The sequence below is a fragment of the Nicotiana sylvestris genome, chromosome 1 (assembly GCF_000393655.2).
Source record: "Nicotiana sylvestris chromosome 1, ASM39365v2, whole genome shotgun sequence".
NCBI classification, from domain to species: domain Eukaryota; kingdom Viridiplantae; phylum Streptophyta; class Magnoliopsida; order Solanales; family Solanaceae; genus Nicotiana; species Nicotiana sylvestris.
The window spans coordinates 145,469,404-145,492,980 of record NC_091057.1 but is presented as its reverse complement, the minus strand read 5'-3'; the positions used below and the strand labels follow the sequence as shown (position 1 = coordinate 145,492,980).

The 23,577-nt window shown below is 36.4% G+C and overlaps 4 protein-coding genes across 4 annotated transcripts; 1 reads left to right on the top strand and 3 right to left on the bottom strand.

The window, feature by feature from the left end:
- The first annotated feature begins 274 nt into the window (after positions 1 to 274).
- On the top strand, positions 275 to 4,220 carry LOC104239893 (perakine reductase-like). Its single transcript, XM_009794629.2, has 7 exons — positions 275 to 406; positions 789 to 959; positions 1,688 to 1,891; positions 2,147 to 2,319; positions 2,606 to 2,702; positions 2,831 to 2,984; positions 3,866 to 4,220. The coding sequence occupies exons 1-7, from the start codon at positions 353 to 355 to the stop codon at positions 4,045 to 4,047; spliced, it is 1,035 nt and encodes a 344-aa protein (XP_009792931.1). The 5' UTR covers positions 275 to 352; the 3' UTR covers positions 4,048 to 4,220.
- Positions 4,221 to 4,372: 152 nt separating this feature from the next.
- Positions 4,373 to 7,036, bottom strand: LOC104239894 (G-type lectin S-receptor-like serine/threonine-protein kinase At1g34300). Its single transcript, XM_009794630.2, has one exon. It carries the CDS (start codon positions 7,003 to 7,005, stop codon positions 4,639 to 4,641), a length of 2,367 nt encoding a protein of 788 aa, XP_009792932.1. The 5' UTR covers positions 7,006 to 7,036; the 3' UTR covers positions 4,373 to 4,638.
- A 3,785-nt stretch (positions 7,037 to 10,821) lies between these two features.
- LOC104239895 (calcium-transporting ATPase 12, plasma membrane-type-like) lies at positions 10,822 to 14,363 on the bottom strand. The gene is made up of 3 exons (XM_009794631.2): positions 13,538 to 14,363; positions 12,826 to 13,379; positions 10,822 to 12,645 (listed from the first exon to the last, which is right to left on the bottom strand). The coding sequence occupies exons 1-3, from the start codon at positions 14,361 to 14,363 to the stop codon at positions 11,002 to 11,004; spliced, it is 3,024 nt and encodes a 1,007-aa protein (XP_009792933.1). The 3' UTR covers positions 10,822 to 11,001.
- A 4,218-nt stretch (positions 14,364 to 18,581) lies between these two features.
- On the bottom strand, positions 18,582 to 22,381 carry LOC104239897 (ABC transporter G family member STR). The gene is made up of 4 exons (XM_009794632.2): positions 21,722 to 22,381; positions 21,269 to 21,448; positions 20,852 to 21,120; positions 18,582 to 20,389 (listed from the first exon to the last, which is right to left on the bottom strand). The coding sequence occupies exons 1-4, from the start codon at positions 22,088 to 22,090 to the stop codon at positions 18,712 to 18,714; spliced, it is 2,496 nt and encodes an 831-aa protein (XP_009792934.1). The 5' UTR covers positions 22,091 to 22,381; the 3' UTR covers positions 18,582 to 18,711.
- Between the last annotated feature and the right edge of the window lie 1,196 nt (positions 22,382 to 23,577).

The window sequence follows — 23,577 nt, the reverse complement described above, 5'->3', positions numbered from 1 at the left end:
GGTGATCGAAGTAACTATATTTCTTATACAAAGTTCAGATTTGCAGAAAAAAAAAATAAAAAAAATATGTAAGATAAAATCGAGAGAGAAAATTCGGAAGAGGTTTGAAAATGATAGAAGGCTTAACGTAATCGTTGATGCAAACCACACCCTGCTTACCTAATCGCTCTCCTCTGGTGTGGCCTTGCTCAAATCATTTAATAATCAACGTCACATAGATTACTCGACATTCGACGTCGCCCGAATTACAATAAAATATCACACAAGGCTGGGTAGCCCAGCCCCCCCCCCCCCCCCCCAAAAAAAAGAAGAAAACAGTAAAAACAGAGTTTTTTTCTTCTTCAATTAAGCAATGGCGGACGAGGTTGAGATGCCAACAGTAAAACTGGGAAGCCAAGGACTTGAGGTAAAACTTCAGGCCATATGATTCTTTCTTTGGACAATTTATCACATTTGTCAATTCAAGTCTTTGGATGTTTTTCTATTGGAACTTAGATTACTTTGATTTCGGTTGGTTTTCACATTAGTGGTGAGATTTAACTTGTTATATCGTGGAATTCAGAAGGAGATGTCATAGTACTTTATTTCTGTAATGTGAACATTTTTGTTTTGTCATTGTATTGAACCATAGTATGTATATAATTTTTAGGAAGAATGACGCTCTTTTACCTATAATTTGCTTTCTACCTGTTATTTTCCCTTGTGCAAAATTGTTTCTTTCTTCAGGTATTGATTATATGATTCTGGAGTCATGGTCATTGACAGCATGTTAAACCTTTGTTTTCTAGGTCTCCAAATTAGGTTTCGGTTGTATGGGGCTTACTGGAGTCTATAATGCTCCTCTTCCCGAGGAGGAAGGGATTGCAATAATCAAGGAGGCTTTTAGTAAAGGAGTCACATTTTTTGACACGTCCGACATTTATGGCATGGATCATGCGAATGAATTCTTGGTCGGGAAGGTAAATACAGACAATTGGCTACTCATGAATCATGATCATCACAAGATGCATTTTTCTTTAGCAGTTCAATTTCAACTGGATTTTTTGTCCATAGAAGCAATCACTTGTTGAGGCTACTAGTATTACTCTATCTGATGAACACATTAAAGATGTAGTACAATATTACAGATTTCTTTTTTTCTTGAACAGTTCCATATAGTTTGTCTAAGTGGTGATTCTGGTGAACATGTCTCCTCCGTTATTACAGTCTCTACGAGATACATATAATGCTCTCTTTAGTGTAACCTGAAAAAGACTGGTCCAGCTATATGACTCTCGAAAATGATAGGATTACCATTTTTCTCATGCTTCACTCAGATAACTATCCTGTCAGACTACTGATTTTGTTTTCCAGTATGGAAAAGAGAAGTTGCTACCAACTTTTGTCTAGAATCGTTAACTAAGTCATACTATCCCCAGTAGAATATATAGATTTGAAGAGTTCAATTTTCCCTTATACCATATCTTAAGTTGGCGAAAAAAGAAAAATGGAAGGGAAATGTTAATGCAGAATTTATGAATATATTACCGACAATGTTGGACTGAAGAAAATTGAATTATGTTCTTCATGTTTGGATTGTCTTCTATACGAGGTAATAGAATTCAGAAGACCCATTTTTATTCAGTAAAATAGCTGTTTGGTTTTCCTTAAGTAGTCTGTAATCCGTCTAAGAACTTCACTGTTTCAGGCATTAAAGCAATTGCCTCGAGAAAAAATACAGCTTGCCACAAAGTTTGGTATTTATAAGGTTGAACCAACTAAGATTACAGTGAAAGGAACTCCTGAATATGTTCGTGCCTGCTGTGAAGCTAGCTTAAAGCGCCTACAAGTGGATTGCATTGATCTCTACTATGTGCACCGTATAGACGTAACAGTGCCCATTGAAGAAACAGTAAGTGCTTTGCCAATTTATGGTTCAACTTTAGTTACTTAGCCCACACAAAATTCATCTGCTATGAGTAGGGGGTCTCCAACAATGCCGGCATTCTTAATGAAGAATCTTGCTTTTATTTTTTCTATGAAGCATTTCTATGTCTTATTTTGTCTATTTTCCATTATACATGTCACAGTTTACTGATAAGCTAATTTTCTGATTCTGCTTTTCACTTATCTTTAGTTTTCCTTATCGTGGTGAGATTTGTTACAGATGGAAGAACTTAAGAAGTTAGTTGAAGAAGGTAAAATAAAGTATATTGGCCTCTCTGAAGCTCACCCGGAGACAATAAGGAGAGCACATGCAGTTCATCCCGTCACTGCTGTACAACAGGAGTATTCCTTATGGACACGTGACATTGAGGATGACATAGTTCCAGTTTGCAGGTTTCTCTATACTACATTATACATTTTCAAAAAGAAAAGAACCTTGAAATCAAAGACACACGTGCACTGGGAATTTCTACTAGTTATTAGAGTTGGGAGTACTATTTAACTGAAAAGAGGCATGTCCAGGGGAGATATTTATTAGTCATTTTTTCTTTTTTTCTTTTGTATGAAAATATATTATTTCCTCCCTCCCAATCAGAATGATGAAGGAGTAAATAGGAAGCTAATGGAGCGATGCTGAGAAATATTGACTCTACTTTTCTTTCTATCTTGAATCTACTAGGGAGCTTGGAATTGGGATTGTTCCATATGGCCCTGTTGGACGTGGGCTTTTTGCTGGAAAAGCGGTTATTGAAAGCTTGCCAGCTAACAGCTTTTTGGTAAGAAAACAAACAATTTTTTTTTGTTTTACTTTTAAATTCTTTTTTCCATTGTTATTATGATATTTTTGCACGGATCCATTTTTGATGTACGCTTGTGAATTTGGAACACGTTTACCCTCTATCAGGTTACACATCCTAGGTTTACTGGAGAGAACTTTGAAAAGAACAAATCTATATATTTTCGTCTGGAAGGAATAGCGAAGAAGCATGGTTGCTCTCCGGCTCAACTTGCTATTGCATGGGTCCTTCATCAAGGGGATGATATTGCACCTATTCCTGGTAAGCAATTCTTTTCATAGTTGCACTAATGCAAGATGATCACAGAGTACTTGCAAAGAAAGAAGTAAGTATAAGAAAAGCAATGTTCTCTACGAACTGAATTTGTCATCAAAGGCTGAGTTAGTGAGCATTGTTTTCAGGATTTTGGCTAGTGGAAAGACCTTAACATACTGAGAAGAAAGGGATGATGTGATTTACCTCAAAGTAGAAAATTTCCACTCTTACGTCTCTAATATTATACCAATTACCAATGTATATATTCCTTCAGCTTAGTTAAAAACATTACTCAACATGGACTTCATGCAGTGTTTTTAACTATTACACGACTGCACTCTAGGCTGTTTGGAAGAACAAGGAAAGCACCTCTTTCTCATAGAGCAAACGATTTGGATTTTACATTTTAGAGCTTTCACGAAGATGCATTGTAAACACCAGCCATATTGACCATACTAAAATCAAGGGAGATAGACATGACACCAGAACCATCTGGTAATGATGACTTTAGGCACAATAATGAAATTAGACTTTGTATAACATTGGAGAGGGTTTTGGGGGGGGGGGGGAGATGTTTTTCATTGATGCGGACATGATTGTTAATTAGCTGCTATTAAGTTTTGTAATGCAAAGCCCGCTTTATCACATGACAGCTTTGTGCATATGCACTCACTTGACACTTGGTTAACCAGAAGATTTGGAGGCTGTATGCCAGTATAAAAAGGGAAAAAAAGGACGAGAAAGCGGTGCAATATTTCCTGTTTAAAATTTTCTGCCTCAAAGAAACGGAAAGCATCAAGAAATCAGATGCTGACACAAATTGTGCTTTGATGTCTTAAAGACATGGTGTTGTGATTACTGAGTTAGCCTCCTCTCTCTTATTATAGGTACGACGAAGATTAAAAATCTTCATGATAACATAGGTTCTGTGAGGGTGAAGCTCACAGAAGAAGACGTAAAAGAACTTTCTGACGCAGTGCCCATTGGTGAAGTGGCAGGGGAGAGAATTGGTGAGGCTCTTTATAAGACTTCATATAAGTATGGAATTACACCACCCCCAAGAAAATGATTGATGCTATGCCTGTTGCAAAGTGGCTTGAGCATGTTGTTTCCCTGTTTCCTTGTTGAATTCATTGCCATCTGATTACTCTCTTTTTGTACTGCGACAGTTGAATAATTAAAGATCAATCTTTTTGTATTGCTACAGTTGAATAAAGATCTGTCTACTTGTGTTTTATCTCAGGCAATGTGGAAATGATAGCTATTTTTTTTTTCTATTGAAGTTACTTGTGGAGTAATCAAACACTGGCCACTATTGTTAGGCCTAAGCCTTGATTTTTTCCATGAAGTATTTCATTTGTGCCAAGTGTATCATTATTATGGGACATTGGGTCTTAAGACACATGCTCTTTATAACCATATTCTCATGTTCACACAAATTAAAAGGATTAACAACAACATACATTTAAAGCATTCACACAAAGTAACAGAATTAACAATATATTTTACATTTCTTTAACACCTCAAAAGGGCATTTATCTTGATTGTGGTTTATTTGGAAAATATGATCCTATCTACTTCTTATTGCTGATGCTGCAATACGTGGTCACCGCAACTTCTTGAAACTGCATTTTAAGGGATTCATAGAGGACTGATTAAACTATTGTTCCTCGCCTAAGAAGAAAATGGTAGGTTTCTTTGGCTCAATGATCTCCACTGTTCCTTCCAACATCTTGGCCACTTTCCCCATTGATGGCCGGGCATCTGGCTGATCTTGGATGCACCACATTGCTGTCTTCACCATCCGATTCACCATGTCAAAGTGTGCCCTTGAATCATATGATTGTTTGATTCGAGGGTCCAAAATATCATCAATGTTCATTTCCTTAAACACCTTATCAAATGCCCAAGCAGGGAAATAATACTGATCACTATCCACCTTTGAGTCATAATGCTCAAAATTCCGTGAACCAGAAACTATTTCCAACAGCACCAATCCAAAGCTGTACACATCTGCTTTCGGAGTGATTGGATCAGCCTTGGTCCATTCTGGTGCTACGTATCCTGGTGTGCCTCGAAATCTTGATATGGTCATCACCTCCTCTTTTTTCTTTAGCTTCGCTAGCCCAAAATCAGACACCTTAGGGCAGAAATCGTCACCTAAGAGAATATTTTCAGGTTTGATATCACAATGCAATACCCATTCCAAACACTCTTCATGTAGATAGGCAATTGCTCGTGCCACGCCAAGTGCTATCCTATACCTGATATTCCAATCAAGTATCGGTTTTTGAGGTCTATCTGGCGATCCAATCCGAGCAGCCTTTTGGAACAGGAATTCATCCAATGAACCATTAGGTACATACTCATACACAAGTATCCTTTTACCCTTTTCAGCACAGAAACCCCACAACCTTGCCAAATTCAAATGATGCATTCGGGCAATGATCGTGACCTCAGCCCAGAACTCAGCATCACCGCCCGTGACATTCTTCAAGCACTTCACAGCCACAACCCGACCATCGTTCAACTTCCCTTTATAAACATCTCCAAACCCACCTTTCCCAATCTTATCAATGAAATTGTTGGTTGCAGTCTTGATCTCAGAAAAACTAAACCTTTTTGGTCCAATTGCAGGCATGACTTCAAGACCAAAAGTCCTAGCCATATCCCTATACTTAATATACTTTTTGAGGAATGCCCAAAAGAAGAATACCCCACTAATCAACTCAGCTGCAAAAATAGTTGCGATGATCACAATATTTCTAGTGGTTGCCTTAGACTCCTCTGGTGGAAATGGAAGGTTAATGCTCACTGGACATGAAGTCTCCATCAAACTAGTCATACCAGTGAAATTTGAAACATCTTTTTCTTCATTATCAACCCTCAAATACATAACAACTTCATTCCCTGGTGACCAAAATCCATACAACAGCTTATCCAATTGAAGCACACAATAGCCAGTCCCATCATACTTGAACATAAAACCTAAGCAATTTTCCTTGTCAAGACACTGTTTTTGGCAACTAGAGAAGTTCAAAACCTTAAGGTCAACCCCACCAGTAAAATTGACATAATCTAAAGGCAAAAACTTGGTCTTGCTCAAAAGTGGGATTTTCCTTTCACAAGATTCTCCAGAGATCTTCTTAAAACCCGGAGGACAGACACAAGAAGTTTTAGTAGTAGAAGCATCATACATGCATATAGAGTTTGTACCACACGTACCATGGATTGTACATAACTGATAAATTGCTTGCCAAACAACAGTCCATTGTTTTAAAACAGGATCAAAGCTGTAGACTTGGAGATTCCCATCATCTTCAAGCTTCAACCTTCTCAGTTTCGGGTCACCGAAATCCGATGAGTAGAAGGGATTTCCACTAGATTGAGTCACTAATCCTGTAACCTCTAAGCGCTGAAGAGAATTTTGAAAAGCGAAGTAGCTGTCATTTCCATTGTAAAACAGCGTAGCGGATCCAAGAAACTGGAATTTTCCATTACTGGAAGTTGCATTTGTGCCATTAATGTTCTGGTTTGGCAGATATGTATCAGTTGGATTCAAGAAACTACCCCAGTTACCATAAACCAAATTTCCACTTTCTTGTAAAAAAAGCAGAGCCGAGGTATTTCTAACAAGCAAATTACTCTTAGGCCAGAGATTTGGAGCTGAGGAGACTCTAGTTTGGGGGCTTAGCTTGAGCTCACCAGAGGTGGAAATAGAAAGGGAAGCAGAAGAATTAACAGGGGAATTTGGGTTAGCGGACCACACTATAGTTTTGTTAGGTATTTCGTAATACCAAATGGAGAAAACATAGGAGTTGGTGGAATTTGATGGAAGAAAGCCAGCAGCAAAAGTGGAGTTGGGAGAAAGGAGGATTTGGTTTTGGGTTGGTGTCCAAGGGGAAAGTGTGGAATTGAATACCGTTAGGATTTTGGTTGATTGTTGGGCGGACAAGAAGAGTGGATGATTCAATAGAAAAAAGAGGAGGAACAGATCAAGGGAAAAGGGAGGAGATGGACAAGACATGGTTGGTTGGTTTTGGCATAGAAGCAAAGATGGAGTTTTGGACTAATCATATATATATGGCGGCTTTTTGAATACTTGTGACTGAGTTGTCATTTGAGTTGACTCTTGACCGTTGACTCTTCTGGCGGCTTTCTCTTTGGAACCAACCCATGGAATACGTCGTATTTTTAGATGGAATGATTTAGCCAGCGTTTGGACATAACAATTGTAAAATTCCAAAATAGGAGGAAAAAGATTTTCAAGTGAAAATAGTATTTGAAATTTAGAGTTTTGTTTGGACATGAATATAATTTTGGGTTGTTTTTGATGTTTTGTGAGTGATTTGAGTGAAAATTTAAAAAAATAGTTTTTTTGGAGTTTTTCAAATTTTTGAAAATTTCTAAAATGCGTATTCAAGTGAAAATTAAAAATTTTATGAACAAACGCTAATTTCGAAAAAAAGGAAAAAAATTTCTTAGGTCCAAACGGGCTCTTATATAAACATGTCCTAAATTTGTGAGACTATAAAAATCTTTTGAAACTTTTTTGAAGACTTGTAATTTGAGTTGACTCATGACCCTTGACTTTGCTGGAAGCTTTCTTTGCAGGGATATTATTACTTTTAATCCGCAAAAAAACTATTTATATTTAGTAGCCAAAAAATATATAATTTTTGTATATAACGTACAGAATGTATATATGTACAAAAAATATATATTTTTTCAGTTATTATTTTAGAGCGGCTATATAGTGTCAGTTTTCCTTTTTTTTTTTTTAACTTATGCAATACGCCAATCTTTTTAATTGAACAATTTTCACTTTTAGTCCCTCAAATATTGGTAAATTATGTTTTTTGGTTCTTATCATAATTGATCAGGCACATTTAACTTTCGACTAATTGAAAGTGCATTTCTGATCCCTTCTATTTGTGATTTTTTCTCAAATTTAACGAGTAATATATCATCACATCATTTGACTATCCATGTGTTAGGATAAGTTTGCATTGTTACCTCATGTTTGAGTATAATATAATTTTAAAAAGAGTAAATACCTTAAAACCCATTTAAACTATTTTTTTTTGTCAATTTCCTATCTAAATTATTATCTGTTCCCGAAAACCCCTTGACCTATGTACCCAAAAGTTAAATGTATTTCGCCATTTACTTCAAAGACAAAAATAAAATTTATCAATAATTAAGGGATTAAAAGTACTATTATCCCTTATTTATATACGGAACCTTGTATGCTCCATAAGTACAGGGAACATGTAAACATGAAAAAACTGACCTAAGGGGTTGACCACTTACTGGGTCATTACAAGGGGGAGAGGGGAGGGATAACTAAAGCTACTACTAGCGGTTTCCGTGTCACGGGAGATAAAAAAAAAAGGATCCAAAAGAATGTTGCAAACTGAGTGACTGTTAGCAAATAAATATTCGAAAAAGAGTTTCAGATTGAATAAGGTTTGCTAATAACAACGTAGTACATTCTAACTCACGTGACCCAGAAAAAAAAAAAAAAAAACTCGAGCACTCAAAACTTGAACATAAATTTAATTTTCAAATTCCTTGCAAAATTATGGAGTTCTTAAACCAAATGGTTGTTTTAAGTTTGGGAAGTGCTCAATTTTTGTTCTTCTTAGTGGAGTAACAATAACACCTATAACCCTTTGCTTCAACGAAACACTCTAAGGAAGCAGAAACATGTAACTTTATGAAGCAGAAATTAAAAAGTTTATACTATATTTACCAAAATAACCATTTTAATTTCTCTATATATATATATATTTCGTAATTTGGCGCTGCATAATGTTTTTGTAATTTTTTTTACTAAACACATTTTTTATTTATTTATAGTTTCTTAATATAATGTCAAAATAATAGATTTTGTTAACTTGGTTAAATATGTCCTTAAGGGGAGTTTTAGGTTCAAAGCTCTAAAATTACCGGTAAAATCCAAATGGCGACTTGGTGCGGGTTAAGTCCATGACAAAGTTACACGTTAGTAGCCTGATTGATTCTGCTTTTCTCTATTTTTGGTTGCGGGAGAAAATGGGGATTTCTGCAAATTTCCGCCGACAATAGTCCATTGTTTTATCTCAATCAAAGTAGTCTCCGTACAAATTATAAGAATCCATGGGACAGCATTTCGAATTTTCTATTCCTTTGTCCCCACAATGTTGAAGCGAGCAGCTCAAATGGGGTCATATATTATTGTCGCTTCTCGGTACTCAAGGTGAAAATCTTCCCAACCCCTCAATTATCTGATTTTAGGGTTTTGGTGCACTGTTATAGACTTGCTTATGCAGCTCAAGCATCTAGTAACCTTAATCAATAAAATAAAATAAAAATAAAATTTCATGGCCTGCTTTTGTTGAGCTTTTCCCCCTTTTTCCAGTTTCAATGGCATAACTAATGAAGAGCTTCGCTGCAAGTCCTCACTCACTACCTTCAGTTTGGATAAAGCAAAAAATAGTCTAAAATTATCTTTTTATACTAAGTTTGCACTTGTTACCATCAGAAAAAAGTAATAATGTAAGTATTGGTAATCCTCACACACTAATTTAAAATTATGGATCCGTCTATGAGTATGGACCTTCATCTATGTGGTGTCGCCCTGAATTATCTGTTATCGACTGCTTAAATGAGAGGGGAGAGGCCGGCGTGCAAGCTGATGCTTGTTTTCTTTTGTTCCCCTTGACAATGGTTAAGAAATATCCATATTGACATACCAGAAGGTGTTTGGTCACTGGAAATGGTTGTACCATGAGTTAGCTGTAGTTTACCTAGGTGATAACATGATATGTTGATAGCAATAAGTAAATAGCCAAAAGAATTTAGCAAGACACTGTAGAGTTGGGATGCAAGTCATTGTTGGAGAAACCAAAGACGAATTCAGGATTTAAAAACTTGATTGGTTCAGTCTTTAAGGTTTTTAAGACTCATAGTACTTCTAGGATTATGGGTTCAGTCTTATATTTGTTGAATTTCTTAGTGTGCTTTCACATATATATTTACACCCCGTGTCAACAATATTGGATTCGGATGTATCCGTTGCCAGAAGAGCTGCATCTTCCACTGGGAGGAACATAAATCTGGAATGATCAAGATTTCACTAGACTGATCCAAGTCAAACACACAAAGTTTTATGAAAAATTACTGTTTTATGATCACAATTCTCTTGAAATTCTAATAACCTCCTCTATGTATGTGTTACTTATGTCTTCATATAAAAAATGTATGTGTAATATCCCCAACAATTTTATCTCTTTTTTGAAATTCGGAAATAGTAAGAGTAAGTTATTTATCTTATTATTTTTTTTGATAAGGTAATAACTTTTATTAAGAAAGGGCAGAAGAGCCCGTATACAAGAGGTATACCCAAAAAGTAGAAAACCTTACAATAAGACATGGTTTTCTACGAATGACACCCAATCTTCCGTTCAAATAGGAACATCATGGGTGCACCAAAAATAAATAAGGGAAAAGAGGCTACTCCTCAAGAGGACAAGATCTTTTTCGACAGCGTCAAAAGCTCTCTTATTATGTTATTATATTAATCAAGGATTTCTTATATAGCTAGAATGACCCTCACAAATTGCGAATACTAATTTGTTAAGAATTAATCGGATTGAGGATATGGCATCATCATTCGCTGGAATTGAAATATCTGCGAGATCGGGGTCACAATTTGTATCGGTTAAACAAATTGTTGGAATTCCTAAAGTAATAGACTATACTTGTGCCTTCTTGTTAGATGTGATGATTTTTAATCTTGTTTAATTGTATGACTATACCATTTGAACATCAGTGGTATAACACTCATATGATGCATATCTGGGGCCTTAAAGGATTAAACTTTACTTCAATATAACATTATAATAAAAGTCAAACTGTAAAAAGCAGTGAGACATATTTAGGAGAAGCAATAAAAAAACAAAGTTCTAAATGGATGAGAAAGAAAAAAGGGAGAAGAGCTAAGTACTATTTGAATATTCTTGTGTCTTTAGCTGCAGCTTTAGTGATTGAAGTTTTCATTTTTCGATACAGGAATGCACTTCATAATCCAACCAATAGGCCATGAAAGTGAAGAAATACCCATGCATACGGCCCATTGCCTCCAATTCAGCCTTTCAGTATCAGCAAACTTCCGCAGGAATTCAACCATAATTACCTGGAGAAGTATTGTCATTCCCACTATCACAATAAACAGTCTGTTCTTCAGTATTCCATGGAATATGTTTTTCTTCTCCAACTTCCTGGCATTGAACTCATTGAAGATTTGACAGAAGACGAAAGTGTTGAAGATCAAGGTGTCTTTTACATTCTTATTCACATGAAAGATGGAACTTCCTTTGAACTGCAGGATCAATAGCACTGTTACCTGGTATAAGGCCTGAGCAATGATATTCCTCCACATCACAGCAGTTATCAAAGGTTCAGTTCGTCCAACTGGTTTTTTGTTCATTAGTTCACTACTGGGTCGCTCAGTTGCCAAAGCTAAGGCCCCAAGAGTATCCATTATGAGATTAACCCATAGAAGTTGCACTGCTGTCAGAGGGACTTCTCCAGATGATGCAGCAGCAACAAAGTTGATAACAAGAGCAGCAACATTTACTGTGAGCTGAAATTGAATAAACTTTTGAATGTTATTATATACGCACCTACCCCACTTCAAGACTGTGACCACTGTATTGAAGTTGTCATCCAAGATAACTATATCGGAACTCTCCTTTGCAACTTCTGTGCCTTGGATTCCCATGGAAAGTCCAACATCTGCGGCTTTTAATGCAGGAGCATCATTTGTTCCATCGCCTGTTACTGCTACAACATGGCCTTTCTGCTTCAAACATTCAACCATCAAAAGCTTATCAAATGGTGAAGATCTTGCCATAACGCGTATTCTTTCAACAATCTTCATTCTCTCTTCTTGTGAGTAATTCCTGAATGTCGGCCCTTCAATTACTGCAATATTCAAGTCTTCAGCTGGTTGGAGAATTCCACATTCAAGAGCTATTGATTTGGCTGTGAACACATTGTCCCCAGTAATCATTTTTATGCTAACACCAGCAGCCCTGCAGGATTCTACTGCCTCTTTTACACCAGGCCTACATGGGTCCTTTAGACCCACTAGACCCAATAAGGTTAGTTCGGTTTCTTCAAGAATTTGACTTTCTGGATTGCTTTCTTTGCAAGCAAATGCAATACATCGCAAGCTCTTGCTTGCCATATATTTGATCTTCAACTCAAGTTCTTTTCTTTCTTCATGATCTATAGGTGAAATTATTCCACCTTTGACATAATAAGTGGAGCACATAGCTAGAATCATCTCTGCAGCACCCTTCCAATGTGTATGAACTTTCCCTGTATTATTTTTTATTAACAATACCCCACTTCTTTTCTTTTGTGAATTGAAAACTTCAACATGGAGGATTCGATGCTCTCGATTTAATTCATTAAAGTTCACTAGTAAACTGGTCATGGCCCATGATAAAATCGCTTTCTCAGTTGGGCCACCAGAGATTTCTGGAGGACCAGAAGGTGACGTGTAAACTTCACCTGTAGTGTTCAAACCAGCAGCCTCTTGTAGCAGTTCAAGAACTTCAGGTGCTATCTGTGATGTCGTCATAATCATATCTGTTCCTAACCAAAATTCAGTTACCTGCAGAGGTAAAAGCAGAATTTAGATTTGATTAGTTCAACCTTTAATAAGTTCTTACTATTGAATTCGTTGCACTTTCAAATTTATGGATTCAAAATTTAGTAAATTTTTAAGTATTTATGCGCCGTATGGAAGTTAGTGGGTTAAGTTGAACCCAGTAAACAAGGCTGCATCCATTACCTGCATCTTGTTTAAGGTGAGAGTTCCGGTTTTGTCTGTGCAGATGGTAGTTGCTGATCCCATTGTCTCACATGCAGATAGCTTACGGACCATTGCATGATCGAGCATCATTCTTCTCATAGAATATGCCAAAGTTAGTGTGACAGCCAATGGCAGACCTTCTGGAATTGCAACCACTATGATGGTTACTGCTGCAGCAATCATACGAACCAAAGAATTCATGATATCACCTGCTTTGGTTTTGCTTCCTATGAACTCCTGACGACCATTGTCATATTCACTATGTCCTGTGAAGTAACGGATCAATAGAGTGACTAGAACAAGAAAAGCCACTAATAGACCAACATTCCCGATATACTTGGTAAGCTTGTTTAGCCGTTGCTGCAGTGGGGTTTGCTCATTCTTGTCATCTGTTATATTGCTCATCATCTGACCCCATGCATTATTTGTACCCACTGATGTGACAAGCATGTGTCCATATCCGTCCATTACCTTTGTTCCGCAGATCAAAAAGGGATTCTGTGTCTTGTTTATTTCAACGTGATCACTTTCACCTGCATAAGTGGTTTCAGAATTTAATTTTATTGAGTTAAGAGTTCTGAGCTCTTTATAGTATAGGTTCAAAACTTAAATATTCATACTACGTTTTAGGGTTTTTCACATATATATTCATTGATTTATACTGAAACAACGTAGGTCTGTCTCTATTCACCTGTCATGCTGGACTCGTCTACTTGCAGCGAGTGGCCATCCAAGAAGAGTCCATCTGCTGCAATGTGATCGCCAATTTTAAGACAGACGACATCACCCACCACTATTTCAAAGATTGATACTTCCTGTCTGCGTCTGTCTCTCACTACTTCCACTTTTATATCTTTGCTTTCATCCGAGAGCTTCATAAACTGCCTGCTTTGTTTGAAGTTGCTGATGGAAGAGACTGCAAGGACAAGAACAACTGCAACGATGATACTTCCGCCATCATACCATCCTTCCTTGGGTCCGTGCTGTTTAATTCCGAATCCAAGGGAGAAAACAGCACATACCAGAAGGATGATAATGGTTGTGTCTTTGAAAGCTTCAAGTACAAAACTCAAGAAACTCTTGGCTGGTGGCTTCTCATATATGTTGGAGCCAAAAATTTCCTTTCTTTGTTTTAGGTCATTCTCATTCATTCTTAAGCCTGACTTCTGGTCTGCTCCAAGAATTTCTTCGATTTGTCGCACCCCTCCAAATTGGAGGAGGCCATTGAAATCTTTCTCTCTGACCAACTTGGCAAGTGCTTCCTTGTTGATGCCATGAAAAAGTTCGTCTTCCTTATGATCATTGATGCTTTCAATGTCAATTACGACAGATGGATTGCACAACAACTGAGAAAGGATTAATGTGTTTCTACCAATCTTTTTCTTGGTCAAGAAAGCCACAAAATATATGGCTCTAAAAACCAACTGCAACCTCTTCTGGGGTTTTAATTTCCCCAGGGAACTGTCATTGCTTAAAAATATTATGGCATCACTGTGTTTGGGTGAGTGGAGAGCCATAGAGGATTAGCACAAAAAAAAATATAGCTATGCTTTTCTTTTCTTTTGCAGGTAAATATTGAGTTTTTGCAAATTGTATGCATTGCATGAAGTAGTAGTACATATATAACCAAGGAAATAAGTAATTTCCCTTCAACTTCCGAATTCTCATTCCAGTATTCTTACTTAATTTACAGTAGTTTATTATGTGATGCTTGCGCGTTATTTCCTTAAAAATATGCAAGAGATAAGGAAGGAAAATGTGAAGAAATTACGGTTACATATTCCATGCAATAGTTTGTTAATTAATGTGTAACAGATGATGAGTCAATTTCTTTAATAAAGAACGTATTTACTTCACTTCGTGAAGGAGCAAGCATTTTTGTTTTACTGAAAATCTTCCTCTACAAGGCTGACGAGTTACAGCAAAAGACATTGGATACTGCAGTGCATCTGAAAATGGATGTTAGTTAAAGATATGCTCAGCCTTCGTTTTTTTCTTTCTTTCAAGGTAGCTTTTTAGTTATACTGGCGTTTTAAAAAAAAAAGTTTTTTCAACATTTCGACTACTAGAAACAAAGCTCGTTGGTTCAAAAAATTAGTACTGTACTAATATATATTGTTGAATCCTACTATTCGTTGTTTATCGGTGAGTTTATACACCGGTTTTATATGTTATGAATCTTCTTGGGTGCGACCCTTCTTAGGACCTCGCGTGAATGCGAGATGCTTCGTACATTATCGGTGAGCTTATACACCGGTTTTATATGTTATGAATCTTCTTGGGTGCGGCCCTTCTTAGGACCTCGCGTGAATGCGAGATGCTTCGTACATTATCGGTGAGCTTATACACCGGTTTTATATGTTATGAATCTTCTTGGGTGCGGCCCTTCTTAGGACCTCGCGTGAATGCGAGATGCTTCGTACATCATTTTATGGAATGTCGGAGAAATTTTTGCATTGTGTGTGGATTATAACTGTTAGACGCTATCTCAAGAATAGTATGTCCATTTCTTCCATTAGTAGTACTAAAACGTTACTTGAAATGATGTCATGACGTTATCGTCATTGCATGCATGGATCAAAGTCGGTCTTCTTTGAAGTATTATTTTGTTTTACTAAATATAGCTGGAACTTAAAAGAAGTAAACGTCTAAATGTCGTTGAACATCCACTATTTTATGTTTTCTCAATTGAAGAGGGCCTTCAATTTCCTGTCTAACATTTTCAACTATCAATTAATGAGGATCGAAAATTTAGAACATGACAAGCGGAAAGAAAAGAAAATCGTTCTCCTATATTTTGGTGTCAAGAAAAATATTTGCGAAATTAAACAATCATAACTTAGCCTAATATATACATAGTAACGAATTTAGGACTCGTGTGACAAGGTACGACATATACATATATGTATGTCTATAGAGCATATTAACTAAATAAATACTCCCTCCTATTTGTTTTAGATTACGCTAGGAGAAGCATCAAATTAAAAGTGAATCAGAATTATTGTAAGAAAAAAAAAAGGGGGGGGGGGGGGAGAGAGAGAGAGAGAGATTGGACGAGTCGATGGCATAAAGAGTAGACCATACAATATAACGAAGTAAAAAGACTTCGATTAGGTCTTTCTTTAATAAATTTGTTGTTTTCAACTTTTTTCCTTTATATTTTTTGTATTGACCAGTTATATATTTTACCTTTTAATTCTTCTTCTACAAGCTTTCTCTTATATTTCTTCTTAGTAGGGAACACACAAGTAGAGTAAAATTGGGAAAAAAAAATAGGTATTGTAATGGAATCTTAAACATACATGAGCTGAAGAATTTGCTGTTTATTCCTTTGTTATTTTTTTAAACATTTAATGTGAAATCAAGTTTGGTGAACTGCAGACGTCCGTTTATTTACACAGTTTTATACGAAATTTACTCTCTTTAGCTTGAAAAATGTAACAAGCCCTTAGTGACGTATGAGAGTCACATGTCTGCCTTATCCTTAGGAATAAGAATTAGGCTCAAAAGTGAAATATCTTGAATTATAAGTAGTTGGCATAAACGTTAAAAGGTACTGTGTTCACAAATCAGAATAATCAGGGGTGGAGCCAGTATACAGCATACGGGCTTGAACCAAGTAGCTTTGGATCAAACCCTGTATTTATTTTAAAAATTTATTAAATATGTAAAATTATTATTTTAGAACCGAGAAACTTAAAAAGATTAGAATTAAAATTTGGGGATAATTAAAATTAATTTGGATAAATTTTCGGAGAGCAAAATGCGTTAATTCTTCGGTCTCTTACGTACTAATAGGGGTGTTTATGGTTCAGTTTGAATTTGTTTTTCCCTAAAAAGAAACCAAATCAAGTAAGTCGGTTCTTCAAATAGTGAAACCAAACCAAACCAATTAAGTCGGTTTTTATCGATTTTTCGGTTTTTCAATTTTTTCGGTTATTTATCGTTTTTTTCTTCTTAAATATGAGACATACACTACCAAACACATATTTCGACGACTACGTTTTCAATATAACACTATCAAACCAATTGCTCTTTGAAAAATCTATCATTTACCAAGATATATTGATGATAATTGAATCAAATAGTGATGAATAATTTAAGTACTCAATTAAAAATTGATTATTTTTAACATGACATAAATTCTTGTACTTAGCAAAAGAAAACTACCAATCAAACTAAAATGTAAAGGCAAAGAATTAGATTATTATAATAGCAAAGAACTAAACTAAAAATACAAACGACTAATATTTACCATAAAATTTTAGAAACTTTATATAAATATATATATGTGTGTGTGTGTAATAATAAATTTAAATAGCTACTTCTGTAGTCGGCTTGGTTCGTTTTTTTCGGTTATTTTTTGATTAAAACCAAAATCAAATCAAATTTTATCGATTTTTAAATTCAAAACTAAAATCAAACCAAACCAAACCTAAAAAGTATCGATTTTTTAGTCGATTTAGTTTGATTTTCGGTTTGATTTCAGGTTTCGGATTTTTATAAACACCCCTACGCACTAACATCGCGTTGAAGAACAATAACAAATAAAGATTGACTCGTTAGTAGAAGGGAGAGATCAAGTCAAGGCCCAATATATATATGATCAAATACGAGGACGTAAGTTAGTTTACGTAATCAAGTTGACGCTATAGCTAAAAATCAAAATATCATCACAGGAAAAAAGGAAATAAATAAGTAATAAAAACAGAAGAGTTTTGCTGAAAGTACTTGTTTGAATCCTTAAATAAAACGTCTAAGTCACCAATAATACTTTTGTTCTTTCTTCGTTTTCCTTTTGCGTTTTTCCCACTCTCAGCTGGAAATGATGTTGCAATTGAAAGAGTTGTCATTCTTGTAGTTGTGTTGACTTGAAGCTTTGTGAAGTCTGCACCAACAATAACCTTTAAGACCTTTAGCCCGTATTTAATGGCAACATAACATACAACTCTTCACATGCCATTCTTGTATATAGAATTATTCTCGATCACTACAGGAAATAAAGCTTTCGGTGATATTATTTTGTGGTAACCTCTTTAGTTCCCACCAAAAGTAATGCTATATGTCGCCGTTTGTGGTAGTGAGGTGCCTAAAATTTATTTTGTGGCCTATTTATTTATTACTTATGGCGAACTGAAGTCGCCACAAAAGCTTCACTCACCTTAACTTTAGCACACAGGACATGCGTTCCTGTGACGATATTCTATGGCATCACTAGCCGCCACTAAAAGTAGTGCCATATGTCGCTAGTTAGAAAGACATCCTACCTAAAATCTATTTAAAGAAGCTTCAACGCACTTTAACACTTAGAGAATAGGGTTTTCAGTGATGATATTCTGTTGGCAACATCAAGGTCGCCACTAAAAGTAGTGCCATGGTTGGAATGACTACCTACGTAAAATCTATTTTATGGCATTTTATTTAGCTTTTGTGGCTACTTCTTATCGCCACAACAGCTTGAAGCCAAGTAAATTATTCTTTAAATATTACTAATTTTCTCGTAGAAAATATTGGCTAATCAAAATTATTTTTATTTTACATATATTTTGCTAAAACTTATACCAATGTGCATGCCATCCGCTTGTGGCAACTAATCTCGCTACAAAAAGGAAAACAACCGGGCCACAAATATATAGCAGTACTTTAATAGCGACTAAAAAAGTCACAAACCTAATTAACTGCATATATAATTGCATAGGTGGATACCTCTCTTAGAAGCCTATACTCACACCATATATTGACAATAACATGATTATTGCACCTTTCAGCAGCGAGTCAGTTCATACAAAACTCTAGAATTATGGGTGAAAAATAAAAAAAATACAAATGATATATTTTTAACAAACCTTTAAACAGGAAAATACATCATTTTCTTTCATTCTTTGAGTAAAACCTAAGAACTACATAGAAGAAAAGACGATAAAGAACTCCCCAAGCCAACAGGATCACAATATCCAGCCATATATTCTCCTTTGTAATGTCCATAGAAAACAGAACATCTTCTCCAATCAATGTGCAATTTTGTGGCAAATCACCTCTAGAAATTGCAGTATTATGCAATGGACTAATCTTCACATCACCTAAAGGACCAGGTGAAAGATCTGCAAGGTCACCATTGTAACAATGTTTTGTGCCTTTGAATTCATTAATAAGCAATGCTTCAAATGGATATTTGATTGCAGAAATGTAATGCAGCCATCTCCAAACCAAAGGAATCTGAGTTCTCTTCAAGAAGAATCCACATGTTAGGAAAAAAAGAGCTGTGGTAGCTATAACGATCGCGTACCCTGTGATGTAACTTGGAACAAGTGCACTAACTAACATCACATATGCATTGCTAGTTATGAGTGAGGAGTAAAGTATAAGCCAAAAGCTAAGAATGCTGCTATTTAGGCGAAGAATGTATTGCGTTATGCCAACAAATGTGAAGCCTTGGATCGCGAAGAAGGGGAGGTATACGATAAGGGAAGAAATGACATAGGAAGATGCCCTATAAGCGTTATGAGATGTCTCGCGAATGAAGATGAATCTTTCTTGGATGAAAGTAGGAACAGCATCATTCGACGAGAAAAAGACTAGACAAATGGTGAAGATGTAGAAGTTGAGGAGGTGATTGATTGTTTTGAAGTTGAAATGACTTAGTCTTTGGAAGAAGGAAGACAGGACAAGTCCCATGACTGTTAAAACAATTTCACGGGAGAGGAACAGTTCAGGAGTGCGAATCACGTTCAATGTAGTACGCCACGAGAGTACTAAAACTTCTCTAATCCATGGATTTGCAAATTTGTGCCTATGAATTGGCTCATCAAGTACTTCTTCAATTTCAAACACTTCTTCATAAGATGGATTATATGATGAGTGATCCATTCCTTCTCGTCCCAGAGTAAAGATTGCTGAAGGTACTGGAGTTATCACATGACGTGAAGGTGTTTGTTGAATCATTGAGAATTGGCCTGAGGACATGCTTGATTTAAAACCAGAAAAAGGTGTTTGTGCTCCGTTATTTTTCCATGTTGGTGGACGGCGAGGAGTTCCTTTAACACCATTGTATAGCCAAACTGAGAAATCTTTGTAGAAATGTGAAGCTAAACGTGGATGAATCCCACTCTGCATACTCATAGGTGTTTGTGGAACCTTCCGCTCCAATGAGTTATCAAAATCGTCCTCATCATCATAACCATAATTATTAACATCAGATTCAGACTGATCTTTAGGATCTCTTTGGGAATTCATGTTTCCATTGGCCGAAAAATGAGAGCTGCGGAGGCTGATATGTTTGGTCCAGGGTGACTTTGCATAAGGAGTACGATGAGTTTTTAGAGTTTTGGGTGGTTTTCGGAGAGGGGTTTTTGCAGCTTGATCAGGTTTGATGCCATCCCTTTGATACAAGACAAGGGGATCAAGCCCCACAGTTGATTCGTCGTACTCTTTGATCACGTCTAAGAGGTACTCTAAGCTGTTTTCACCATCTGGAACTGGTCTTGCAAAACCAGCTAGAAAAGCTGCTACTCCTGTTGGACTTCCCAAATATACAAGTCTGCCCCTGCATATTCACATTGCAACTCTATTTTGCATGAAAGTTCTCAAATATACAATTCATGGAAAACCAGCTAGAACTTTGAACACCAACTCATCTCAAATACCCTCCATATCATTTTATACAATAAGGCTAAACTGATTACAAAGTTTAAGAAAGATTTTTAGCACATACCAAAAACTCTTAAAGCTTGTGGTCTTAAACGATGATTTGTCTTTTCTATGGCTATACGAGTATGTCATTAAAGGTAAAATGGGAAGGCTAAAGTTTAATAGTTTTCAAATATAAAAATTCTTTGCTTGATCAGATTTGGGGGTTGTGAGTGGGGGGACAGTGTAGAGAACCAAGTAGCAGATTCTAGCAAAAACCAAACTAGAGTTTGAACCAGAAGGACAATATTCAAGTAGCCTATTTTAATTCTCCACCTTCAAGTAGCCTATTTTAATGAGGGACAGAAATATATAGTACCTTGCAAGGACTGTGATTCGATCAAGGAGCATTTGGATTCTGTAAGAAGGTTGGTGGATGGTCATGAGGACTATGCTACCACTTTTAGCGATGTCTTTCACTTTCTCAACCACACTAAAAGCACTCGTAGAATCAAGACCTGATGTAGGTTCATCGAGAAACAACAGAGATGGCTTATGGATTATGTCAATCCCAATTGAGACTCTCCGACGTTCTCCCCCTGACACTCCTCTTCTTCCTTCATCTCCTATGTACGTGTGTGTTGCACTCTACACAGACACATAATAAGTTTACCTTCTATACACCGACAGTGTAAAATAATTTCTATATTATAAGGCTAGATCATCTAAAGTGTAAAGCAGGTAACTTGCAGGATGCGAGGGTGAAAAATGAGGAAATTAGTGAGTCTTGACATACCGTTAAGCCTAATTGTTCAAGAAGTTCATGGACTCTTTTCTTCTTCTCGGCTCTAGATATTGAAGGTGGAAGCCTGACTTCAGCTGCAAACATGAATGTTTCGAAAACTGTCAACATAGGAAAGAGCTGATCATCTTGCATTACATAGGAGGAGATCATCTTCATGTAACTTGTTGTCACCTGCACATCATAATTAGCCCTTAGTACTAGAAATAGTCTAAACAGAAAAGAATTGGAGAACGAATTAAGAGGAAGAAAAAAAAGAAGGGCAGCCCGGCACAGGGTACGGGCGACATAAGAAGGACCGGACGACAGGGTTCTATTGTATGCGGTCTTACCTTGTATTTCTACAAGAGACAGGTTCTACGGCTTGAATCTGTGACCTACTGGTCACACTGCAGCAACTTTAACGGTTATTGAATTAAGAGAAAGTTACTGAATTAAAGACTTAACTGGTTTGCCATCAATTCTGACGGTTCCTTCAAGACTTCCACGAGCAATTCGACCAGCCAAAGCATCAAGAAAAGTAGATTTTCCAGCACCACTAGGTCCCATAATAGCCATGATTTCACCTCTCAATGCTTGTCCAGATATATCATTAAGAAGATAAGCTTCCTTATTTATCCAAACACCATCTTTCTTTACTTTTTTGGTGACACTATAAGACAGATTATTGAACTCAAGACCATGTCCTGGAATTAGCTTGCGAGTTGGCTGCTTCGCCAAATTATTACCATTGATCTTATTCAATTGTGCAGATTTGTCCAAGTCCAGCAAACTCTCTAAGCTCCTGTTCTTATCTGTCCGCTTAAACTTTGCCATTTGATTTTCTGAAGCTGCACTTATTTTACTCCTCCTCTTTCTGAACTTAGTTCATGAGTCGCTAAGCTTTCGTCAAGTTTTATAAATGCAGGGGATAGAGAAATTGAGATTTGGACAAGAAATGGGACGGCTAAAACAAAAAGAAATTGGAATTTAGCTGGCTGTGATTGTAAAGAAGGTGCAAGGGAGATTGAAGGCGATAAGTTTTGTACAAAGTTGTATTGTTCTTTTTTCTCTTTTGGCCTATGTCCTTTTTTTCACTTTGGTTTTGTCGTTGGTTTGCTTTGATCATGTCGGAATGTCATATTTTGTCTAATAGTTTGTGGAGACAAATGTTCTTGTTTTTTTACTGGAGAGTTTTCTTGTTTATGCAGAAGAGACATATGGTTACTCCATCATAGATGTGTTTGTAGCCATGGATATTTACAGTTTTAGTCACGGTCATATACAGAAAAAAAAACATTAAGTGGCTCAGCTTTTGGACAACGGTAATCTTTGTCCTAAAGGTTGTGTGAGACAACTAAAATTCGGTTGCAAGACATTTCAAGTCAGCTGAGCTTGGTCAGTGATAAATGTTGAAAAGTGAATATGATAGGTTATATGTGTATACCTGTTATATTTTGATGATCTAATAAACTTACTGTTAAAAATTAGATAAAGAACCTGTTACACATTTTTAAGAATTTAAGATCAACAAATCTCCAGTTGGGAACACGATTCAACTTTTCAGAGTCAAAAGAACAACAGAGGGAACACATAGCTACCAGTTCCCACGGTAACTGTACAAGTCAACCGTCCCAGCTGTAAAGTTGCTACCTGCACACACAACAATGCAAAAACAGTGCAGCAGTCAACTTTATGGGGAATGCCCTTTACCTAACTTGCTTACATCATTCAAGTGATGTTACAAATGAATTATTAACATCAAGCAAAGGTAAAACAAAACACTTGCACATTCAAGATCTGATTAAGCATTCTCTCAAGTCATCTATCAATCTTGCAAGTGACTCTCAAGGGTATCAAGAACAAAGAACAACATAACAACAGACCAGTTCCCTGTATCGAGTTATTACATGTACTTCGTTGTGTTGTACCTTTGTTAAAGCACTCTATTTGTAATTCCTACTTAGCTTAGTTAGAAGCATTGTGCAGGGAATCTTTGTAAATCATAAACCCTTGTGTTTGTGTCTTCGCTAGAGTTAGTCGAGTTGTAAGTCTTTGTAATAGAGTTATTACAAAGTGGCTTGTAATAGAGTTGTTACAAGTTAGTGAGGGATTAAGAGGTTAATTCCTATGTTACAATAGGTTGTAATTTAAAGTTTGCTCAGCAGTGAAGTTGGAATCCGACAAGGGTGATCCCGTGAGCTAGGAGTTTTTCACGTAAAATTTCATTATGTCATTTACTTACTGCAGTGTGTGTGTTCTATGGGAACTAATAAAGAACCTGATTCTCTATATAGTTTGGTGGACCCTTAGTTTCTATCAAT